The following is a 10,501-nucleotide window of genomic DNA, read 5'->3' as shown; positions in this document are numbered from 1 at the left end:
TGTGTGTGTGTTAGGGTGGAGGTGAGGGGAGCTCAATGAGACCTGCTCTGTGCCCCGGCCCTCTCCCTGTCCTCTCCCCTGCTCCCACCCCACCCCACCCCACCCCACCATAACCCACCCCTTTCTGGATCAGAACCCAAATGATGAGACAACAGGACACACACACACACACACACACACACACACACACACACACAACGACAACGATGCGGCAGCTCTTCCTGGAGCTTCCCTTTGCCGCTCATATCCGTGACCTTCATGCCCGGGGGCCCAGGTGCATTCCTGCAGCTCCGATCCGGCCCTGGCCTCCAGACGTGCTCTCTCGCTGTCCATGGGACATGGACGCATGAGGTCTCACAGGAACCTCCAATGGAACATGCCCCAGAGTGACCTCACCACACCCCAACCCTCCACCTCCGCCCCAGCTCCAGCCTCCTCTCTGGGAGAGGCAATGGGGACCACCTGCAGCAGAACCAGACACCCTGGCCAGCGAGTGTGGCTCAGCGAGTGGTTGAGCGTCAACCTATGAACCAGGAGGTCAGGGTTCAATTCCTGGTCAAGGCACACACCTGGGTTGTGGGCTCCATCCCCACTAGGGGGCGTGCAGGAGGCAGCCGATCCATGATTCTCTCTGATCACTGATGTTTCTCTCTCTCTCCTTCTCCCATCCTCTCTGAAATCAATACATAATAATAATAATAATAATAATAATAATAATAATAATGGTGGAGGGTGAAGCCCAAAGGTTGTGAAAGTTGACTCGGACCACGAGGCCCTACCCGCGGTGCGTCCTCACCACGTCGCCTTCAGCGGGACTGTGTGCGAGGTGGCCGCTGCCTGGGTTCCCACGGGGCCTGCAGAGCAGGGAGCTTGAGCCCAGCATTGCCGAGTGCATGTTTGATTGACAGCTCCAGCTCCCTGGGGATTTCTGGGGAGGATACCCTGCGACCTGGGACCTGTGTCTTTTTCCGACAGCCTGAGACTCACATGGCCGCCATTTCCGCCTCCCGCCTGTGCCTAGGATCCTGCAGGCCTGGCCCTCTGCCCTGCCCCGCCTCACTGCCCACTTCCGCTCCCCGCGCAGTCCCAGTTCCAGGAAGGGCGTCCCAGCCTCTCCTCACCTCCGGCCCAGGCCCAGGCCCCTCCTCCTGCTCTCTTGCTTTCGCTTGTGGCTTGCAGAACAACTTCAGTGGAAAACTCCAATAACTCCCCGCTCACTCGTTTTCCCACTTCGGCTGCTTCGCTGAATTCAGCGATTTTAACAACAGACGCGAACAAGCGAAAGAGCCATGCGTTGGGCCAGTGGAGCCCAACTGCCCAGCCCCCGGCCCTGACCTCACGGCTTCCCGGGGATGGATGTGGCTCCTGGTGGGGGACGTGTCTGAAGGCTCCCCGGAGCTCCCCGGAAAGGGACCGATGTGCCCCGAGGCAGCAGGAGCCCCGAGCTCTGGGGAGCGGGTCGGGTGGCCGGCTTGCCACTCAGTCATTCACATCTGAGTCAAGCCCCTACTGGTTCCGGTTCTGTTCCACACTCGGGGCATAAAGTGATGCCAGGACAGACCAGGTCTCTGTCCCTGGGAGGGAAGGAGCCAGCAGGAAGCCAGAAGACGCATGAGCATCTGCGGGGGGGAGCGGGGGCAGCAGGCGTGAATAGAGCTCACCTGGTGAGATCACAGAGGGGCTCAGTGTGTGGGGGGGTGGCCTGCTGAGACGGGAGGAGAAGGAGACAGCCACCCAAAGCCGGGGCGGGGGCGGAAGAGTGTCCCTGGCCCCCAAAGGCTGGGCATGGCAAAGGTGCTGAGTCGGGAGGCAGCTCGGCCCCGCCTAGGAGTGGACGGAAGGCAGGAAGGAGCTGCTCCGCACAGAGCAAAGCCACGGCAGGTGAGCTGTGGTCCGGGGCCGGATGGCGGGGCCCAGCCTGGCGCGGGCGCTGGGTGGCTCAGCAGAGGTTCTCGGTTGGGTTTGTGCTGAGATGCTCACTCTGGCTCCTGAGGGGAGCGTGGGTTTAGAGGAGCCGGAAGAAGACGCGCTTGGCAGCTCTGAGACCCAGTCACCAGCTGGCCTTGGCTGTGGGGGGGCCGGAGCGTGGGTGTCTGGGTGCAGCTGGAAGCTGGGCTCGGCACGAAGACCCCAGCTGCTGCCTGGAGAGGCCTGCATGCCACAGGCTTCTAGCTGGGATGGCCCGAGAGGTCGGGCAGTTTGCTCTCTGGGGAACAGGCCTGCTTCTGCCCTCAGCAGGGACCCCAACTTCTCAGGACAGAGACCCGGGGCACAGTTAGACGACCCAGGAGAAGAGCCACAGGCCGCGCAGCCTCCCTGCCCATCTCTGCACCGCCATCACGCACACGGAGGCGGTTGATCGTGCAGGCCCCGGGCTCACAAACCCGCCAAGCAGGTTCCCACTGGGGAAGCGGGAGAGCCCAGCGGAGGGGCAGGAGAGCACCGGGCAGTCCGATGCCACGTGATGTATGAGCCACAGCTGCGCCCACAGCTCAGGTGGCATTGCCAGCCTGCCCTCTCCCAGGGCACCTTCAGAACAAGCAAAGGGTCTGCCAACCTGAAATGAACTTCTTGGAAGAGAGAGGGAGAGAGGGGGTGGGGAGAGAGAGAGAGAGAGAGAGAGAGAGAGAGAGAGAGAGAGAGAGATGGAGGGGGGGGTGGAGGGAGGAAGGGAGGGAGAGAGAGAGAGAGAGAGATGGAGAGAGAGAGAGATGGAGAGAGAGGGGGGAGTGAGGGAGGGAGAGAGAGAGAGATGGAGAGAGAGATGGAGAGAGAGAGAGAGAGAGAGAGAGAGAGAGAGAGAGAGAGAGAGAGAGAGAGCCCGTGGAACATGGCTGAGACCTAAAGGGACCAGCGTTGACGAAGACGAGGTGGTGAAAGGGCAGGCCTCTCCCAGCCGTGGCTGACCTCCATCTTTGGAGCCTCACGGTCATCACTGGACTGTCTGCTGGAAGTCCACACCGGGGCCTTTACTGCTGAGTCCCGCCCGACACCAAGGGAGCTTCTCCGACCCAGGACCTGGCAGGGCCCCGGCTTCCTTTCACACGAGGAAGAGAGGGGGGCCGCTGCCTCCCTCTGCGGGGCAGCCCCTCTTGCCCCTTGGACAGTTTCCCTGAAAGTCTGCAGTCCTTTCTGACTCGGGAGAAAGGCGCTCGGGCCTCCCCGGGAAGCAGGTCGCTGCTGGCGAGCAGGGCCGTGGAAGGAGCTCCTGGGGCTGCACCCCCAGGGGGACCCTGGGGCTGGGGGAGGAAGGGGACCTGGGGGAACCCCTGCGTTTCCTTAGGCCGCTCCAGCTCCACGGTCTGCAGCAGAGCCCAGCGCTGCCAGGGCATTTCAGAGGCGGTTCTGTTTCCACTGGGACACAGACCGGACACCCCACCGGCCAGCCACGAGCCCAGGTCTGCGGGGCAAATCCCAGCTCGCCGTGGGCCCAGCCGTCCTGTGGCCACTGAGTACTCCTTGCCACTCTGCTGCCTCTGCTCACTTCCCTCTCAGGGTCAAAACTGGGGACAGGCTGGCCCAGAGTGAGATGGAAAGAGGTGAGAGCTAGAGCAGGTGTGTGGGAAGGGTTCCCTGCCTGGGCGGGGTCTGGGGGCACCTCCTGTGGGCGCTCCTGTCAGCGATGGGGGGCTGGGTCGCACTGAGAGGTCCAGGAAGTTCCGGGGGGGGGGGGTGTCACTGGCTGGCTCCCTGTCCTGCGGCCGTGCCAGGCGCAGTTTGGTTTCACCATGACGCAATCGCAGGACACCTGCTCTGTGCCCGGTGTCGTGGGAGGCGCTGGCCTGAGCTGGAGGAGCAGGTCCCGTCCTGCCTTGGGGGGGGGCTCACCCTCTGAAGGGCCGCAGCCATGTGGGCGGGCTCAGGCCCTGCGGGGGAGCGTGCAGACACGCAGACAAAGGATATTCATCCACATGAGCCGCAGGGCTGGAGAGCAGGCAGTTCCGGGTGAAATCACCTTTTCTCCTGACTAACTGGAGGAGAGGGGGGGCCGGGGGCGGGGGCACAGGGCATTGGAGACCCTTCTCTGTCTCCCTACTCGCTGGCTGTGTCCCCCCCCCCCCGGCTGGCTGTTTTCCCACCTGTTCCGTGTCCCCTTGTGGCCTGTGGCAGTGTGATTTGCTCCTGGTTGCTGCTGCCTTTCATCCAGCACCTACTATGTGTCAGGCAGTGCTGAGCATTGTTATGCCCTTTAGCACCGACTTCCCAAGCACCTGCTGTGAAGGCCTTATTGTCCCATTTGAAAGGTGAGCAAACTGAGGCTCTGAGAGAGCGTGCTTGTTTCTTCCATAAGGAACCCTGGGCAGCCATCGGGGACCTTTGTCATTGCCCCGGGGACTCCCCCCTCCCCCCCCGGAATTGGCTCAGAGCAGGTGCACCCGGCTTTCCCTCCCAGCGGGCCTCCCCCGGAGTAGGTGAAGTGTTCACTCTTTTGTTGAAAGCCAGCAAGGACTGGACCAAGGCCATGCTGGGAGGTGGGCGGGGAATGGGAAGTGGGCGGGGAACGGGGGTGGGCGGGGGAACGGGAGGGGGGGAATGGGGGAGGGGAAGGCAGACTCCTGGAGGCCTGGATCCCAGGCGACCACCTGGGGGACACCCTGGACACCTCTAGGCCACCCCTCACATCCGGGAGCTGAGGAGGCGGGGTGGTAAGAGAGACCCTGCTCCAAAGAGGGGGGCCGGGAAGGGGGACCGCTATTCTGATCTGGGGTGAGGAAGGCTTCGGAGGAGGCGACATTTACTTTGGAGGCAGCGGGAAAGGAAGGAACCCAGGTGACCTCGGCAGGAACGAGTGTTCAGACTGAGGGTGAGGCTGGATGAGGGGGTGCTCCTGGAACCCCTAAAGGCTCTGTTCTGGTTGGGGCAGGCGATCTCTGGAGGCCCATGGCCCGTTCTCTGGCTTCCTCTCAACCCCCAACACACCAGCGGGAACCCACCTGAGGGAGGGCCCAGCTGCTAACTCCAAGTCCCTGAGGAACGCCCTCCCCCCCACAGGTTAATGGGAGGCTCAGACCTGAAGACGAGGCAGGTTCAGGGTGGAGAACCCCACGTCCTTCTGAGCACTTGCTGGTGAGGGCAGCTGCCCGTGAAACCACTGCAGAGCGAAGGGCGCCCCCCCCCCATCACCCCACCGGGCCTGGTGGGAGGGGCTGGGTGGTGGACTTGGGCGGATGGTCAGGCTTGCTTCCCGAGGAGGCAGCCTGTCAGCTAAGCTGCTTAAATTCCCAGAAAGACTGGGGTTTTGCAGAGCAGAGGAGAGAGATTGTACTTCAGCATGAAGCAGAGAGATGGGGGGGGGGGGGGCAGGGACACCAAGATGGTGATGGGGGGGGGGGCTTCCCTGAATGGCAGGGAGGAGAAGGGCTCTGTAGGCAGCAGTGACTGGGACCACACTGAGAAGAGTCTCCCATGCCAAGGTCAGGGACCCAGGGCACATCAAGGGTCACGCTCCCCTCTCTGTCCCACTGGGAACCCATGTGCTCCCCGGGCGGGCGCAGCTCCCAGGCCCCAGGCAGGGGCTCACAGTGGGCGTGAGGGCCTGGCTGCACAGGCCTCCCCTCCGCCTCAGGCCCGGTCCCAGGCCGGCCTCCGGGACCTGGCCCTTGGGAGCCAGGTCAGTGCGGGCTGCAGCCAGGACTCCCTAAACGCGGGCAGGAAACAGCAGGCCAGCGGGGGCCTGGAAGGGGGGGGGGAGGGGCGTGGGGGGCGGGGCGTGGAGGGGGAACTCTGGGAGAAGGTTAGCCCCCTCTCTGTCTTTAGACACATGGGCACACTGAGCCCCAAGAGGGGACTGCACAGCCTGGTGGTCCCACCGCCTGGACCACCGGATGTTCCCTCCTCAGGAAGAGGGGTGACCACCCACCAGCAGCCACTGAGCTCCAAGCGCATCTGGGCGCAGCTTCCTGGCCGGTGGCTGCTGCCCCTCCTCCCCTGGGGGAGTACCTGGGCGCGCAGCCGGGAGGGAACCTGGCTTTGCAAGGGCGGAGCGGTTGATTGGGTCTGGGTCTAGCTGGTTCCGCTGCTGACCTCTCCGCCCCAACCCACAATGCGGGGAGAACATTTTTGAGCGTCTCTATTTAAAAAGAACCCTTTTGTGCGCTTTTAAACAAAGTCCTCCAGGGTTCCTCCTCTACCTCCCCTCCGCTTCCCTGGGGGCTGACCTGCGGGGAGGGGAACTGCCAGGCGGAAGAGAAAAGTATTCCAGTCCAAGGCTCACTTCCCAGGTCCCTACCCACCGCACCCGCCCCCCCCCGCCCCCCCCCCCGGGCCTGGGCGCTGGGGCGGCAGAGCGCCCGCTGCGGATGCGCCCTGACTGCTGGCGGAGGAGACACCGGGAAGGGAAGGCCGCTTGCTCTGCGAATCTCTCAATCCTGAGGTGCGGGGCTTGTTAGGCTATAATCCCCCTTCTTCCCAGCCTCCGGGAGCTAATTAAATTCATCCCGAATCTCGGGCCGGGGGGAGGGGGGAAGAAAAACAAAAAAACAACAACTTGTAAAAGGACCATTGCCCGAGGGGCCGTCCCGCAGTCGCCCGCCCACCCACCCGCTTTCCCGGCGCGCGCAACCTCCTCATTGCCAAAGCGACTGGGTCAGACTTCCAGATTTAAAACGACGTCGTTTATTTCAATTTTGCTTTCACATTATGTTCGTACAATCAAAACTCCTAAAGGAACCTCTTGATCCAAAGCCCCGTGATGAGCGCCAGTCCTGGGCGCCGGGCGGTATGGAGGGCAGGCCCTGGACTGAGAGCGGCGGTAAGGAAACGCGGCTGGGGGAGCCCAGGAGCGCAAGGCGGGAGACGCCCAGGGGCAAAGGCGTGGGAAGCGCGCCCCTCCGGGCAGCTGGTTCCAGCTCCAGCGATTCGCATTATTCCCACTGCACGTGGACTTCGAAAAACCCCAACTTTGCTTCCGGCCGGCAGCCCCTCCAGACCTAGTAAGATTTCGGTCAAATCTCTTAGGTTTGCGCCAAAGCAGGGAACACAGGCGAGTGCAGGGCTGGCCCCAGGCCTGGTGCGGGGAGGCGCGCGCTGGGGCGGCTGTGCACGGTAGCCCTCCTGGTTCCAGGGTCGCATGCTAGCCCGTCTCCCACGCTCGGAGCCTCGCCCTTCTGCACCCCGACCCTCAAACCTCGCAGCTGCGGGAGATGCGGAGTTTAGAAATCGGTGTCAGAAAAATAAAAGTCCCACTTCAACTTTATTGGATGAAAGCAAATTTAACTCTTGGCTATTCACACGTATGTTATAGAGGACGGACGAGGAGGGGCCCGGAGGAACCTCCTGGCGGCGGTTAGTGGAGCCACAGAACACGGGGTTCGACAAAGCGTCAGAATATCAAGCAGCCTTGGGGTTCACGATCACTCCGAATGGGGACATAGAAATACGGAAACACAGCCAGCGTCCACTGGGAAGTCCTTCGTGTACAAATGATATATATTTATATTTATATATTTTAAACCAGTCACCACCCAGGTGAGTCCTTTCTCTGCTAAGCAGCAGCCGCGGACGAAGTATCTTCAGCTAATGGACTCTTGAGTGGTGTTTTAAGTAGAGCAGTGCTCGCCAAAATAAAAACCACCTCCTCCATCACAAAATAAAAATACAAACTTACCCCCTGTCGACTAACATGGGGGAGGGGCGTATTGGATTTCAGCAGGGGACCCGGGAGGGGAAGGCATTTCCCGTTCTACAGTGAAATACAAAGTTTCTTTTCTGTAACTCGCGGGGAACGGGGACAGGGGGTGAGGACCAACGACGAGGCGGTCTCTCTTCCTCCGTTACTGCAACGGGAAGCGGGGAGGCAGCTTATTTCTGGAAAGGGGAGTGCGCAGAGCTAACTGGGATCTACTTCTCCAAATGAGTAACCGGACACAGCCGTCCCACCGCCTCCGCGGGCCGCCTGCGCGCGCCTTTCACAGGATACAGTTGCGTTACGTGGGGGGGAGTTTCGAGTCCTTCACATGTCAGCCTCCTGCTCATCCCCCCTCCTGCCTCGGCCCGCGGCCGGCCTCCTGCTCCGGAGACGAGGCAGTCAGAGGGGAAACACGAGGAATCCGGAGAAGGTCGAGTACTTCCAGCCGCCCATCAAGTTCCCCCGCTCCAGCTTGAGGTAGGCTCGGTCGCCTTTCTCCATCTGGATCAGGACCCCGTTGCTGGCGGCCTCCCGGGTCACGTCCTGGTCGCCGGCGAAAGCTGAAATCACCGGCCACCCATTTAACATAAGGCTCACCTGCGAGAGAGAGAAAGGCTCGCTTCAGAGTTGCAGCCAAGATGGTACCTAAGCGGCAGTCGAGACGGGACCTGCGCGCTGAGCTAACAGCCTTAAAGCCTGGAAGCGGGAGGGAGGCGGGGGGGATGGTAGAAAAGGGGCTTTGCAGGTTACTGCCGAGGGTCCAGTGGAGACAAAAGGTGTCCATCTAAATCAGAGGATGGGTCTGCCCCTCAGCGGAGTCACCTTCATTCGCCCATCGCATCCTGAGGGCGCTTTTTTTTAATCCAATTTGAGGGATCCATAGGTGGCTCTAGCGCCCTGACACCTTAGTCCCCTCCCCCCTCAACCCCACCCCCAAGGCTCAAATTGAAACTCAGACAACCCCTCTTTTGGTGCTTCTGGGAAAACAAACGCACACAAAAACCCTGGCTCCTCCAGCTCCTAGCTGCCTGGCCGGATACAGAGGAGACGGGGCAGGAGCCGGGCGAGGCTTCAGACTAAAGAGAAATCTCGCGCAGAGCTGCATTCCGCGCTCCATCCCCCAAACCCAGGCTCAGTTCCTGTCCAACTCCGGCCGCTCCCCGCACCTGCCGCCTGGTTTTGCCCTTGCGGTGGCCTCGGCAGCGAATGGGCCCCGCGCGCCCCCTCTTCCCAGCCGCGCATTCCATCTCCGTCTCACCCCAAAGGAAACCTAGACACCTTCGAGAACCCGGGGAGCCAGCGAGAGCGGGCTGGGACAAGACTGGAGCGGGGAGGGAGTGGCACGAGGCCCCTTCCCTTCCTTCTCCACCCTTCACCCGCTCGGGCTGCGCGCCGCTGGTTCACAGACCCAGAGCAGGTCCGCAAAGGAACGCCGGATCCCACCTGAGCGCTGTGCGCAAGGCTAGCGCACCGGTGTCTTGCAGGCTTAGGAGCCGGAACTAGGGGTCGGGGTACTGTCCGTGGTGCTGAAGGGTGGAGTTAGGGAAATCTGATGGAGGCGGGTGTGAGGCTAAAGCAACCTCTATGGGAAATCCCTGCAGTCTCAGAGGAAAGCGCGAGAGAACCTCTTTGGAGGGCTCGGAAGGCCGGAGGAGGGAACCTCTGTCTTTGGGGAGGGAATTAGGTCCCAAGAGCCAAAGACAGGAGAAGCAAGGGGCATCCCAAGCCACAGAAGCAAGAGGCCCCGCTAACTCAGCCGGACGGGCCGTGCAGCTGTAGCTCCTATCTCCCACGCCCACGCGGCCGCTCACTCCCGCGGCTAGCAGCCCCCTACCCGGGCCGGGCCTGGCCCAGAGGCGGCGGCTGACCTGGATGGTCTGTCTGTTGTAGACTTTTACCACGTGGAAGTTAAAACTGTAGATCCCTTTGCGCGGGGCGATGAAAGTGCTGCGTTCTGAGTCAAAGTTGTTCCCGATGTTCACTAGTACCTATAACGAGACGGGGGCGGAGGGGAGCAGGCAGGAGTCAATCCGAACTCTGCCAACGCGCCTCCGCAGAGACCTTGGGGACTGTGGGCACCTACCTTCCGCCTCTCCCCCACCCCCTACCAGTCCAGTCTACGCGTAGCGCTCACCTGGTCGAAGTAGATGATCATGGTGCGATTACTCATCTCGGAGGGCTCGTGGTTGGTGCTTCTGATGGCAGAAAAGGCCACCTTGGCGCTGCCCGAGCGCACAGAGATGCCCAGCGCTGTGCCCGTGGGATCGGACGTAGGGTTGGAGTCGCACACCACCAGGCACTTGCCCTCCAGCACGATGGGTTCCGTCTCATTCTGCCCCCGGGCCGGGCCCGCCAGCCACACCGCCCCGAGCAGCAGTAGCTCCACGACACCCAGCATCGCGGCGGCGGCGCCCACCCCGCCCCCCACCCCGGGGGCCGCCTGCGCCAGCCGCCCCCCCGCCCCAGCCCCGCTCTGGAACCCCCTCCTCAGCTCCGTGCGCAGCTCCGCCGAAGCCTCTGGACACTCCTGCTCTTCCTTGCACTCCCGAACAGCGTGCCCCGCGCGCGATTCTCCCGGAGCCCCGCCGGGGCCTCAGGGGAGCCGCGGCTGCCCAGCCGCACTTGGATGCATAGCCGCTGCCTCTCGGTCCCCGCTGCTTCCGCCGCCTGCTGCCCGCACCCGCCGCTGGCACCGCCGCCGCCGCTCTGAATTATCGATGCAGCCGGCGCTGCAGCCGGAGCGGCGGAGAGCGCGCGCCAGGCACAAAGGCGCGGACCGCGGCCTGGCCCCGCCCCCTCCTCTTCCCCGCCCGCCTCCCTCTACAGCCCCGCCCCCGCCCGGCCGAGGCTCCGCCTCCCGGCCAATCCTGGAGC

General features: G+C 62.7%; 1 protein-coding gene across 1 annotated transcript; it reads right to left on the bottom strand.

The window, feature by feature from the left end:
* Window positions 1-8,026: 8,026 nt before the first annotated feature.
* On the bottom strand, window positions 8,027-10,025 carry CBLN1 (cerebellin 1 precursor). The gene is made up of 3 exons (XM_028126901.2): window positions 9,762-10,025; window positions 9,496-9,615; window positions 8,027-8,224 (listed from the first exon to the last, which is right to left on the bottom strand). The coding sequence occupies exons 1-3, from the start codon at window positions 10,023-10,025 to the stop codon at window positions 8,027-8,029; spliced, it is 582 nt and encodes a 193-aa protein (XP_027982702.2).
* Between the last annotated feature and the right edge of the window lie 476 nt (window positions 10,026-10,501).

This window comes from Eptesicus fuscus, chromosome 21 (genome assembly GCF_027574615.1).
Source record: "Eptesicus fuscus isolate TK198812 chromosome 21, DD_ASM_mEF_20220401, whole genome shotgun sequence".
NCBI lineage: Eukaryota > Metazoa > Chordata > Mammalia > Chiroptera > Vespertilionidae > Eptesicus > Eptesicus fuscus.
Note: the sequence above shows the minus strand (reverse complement) of the source record. Positions and strands in the feature narration are given on the sequence as shown.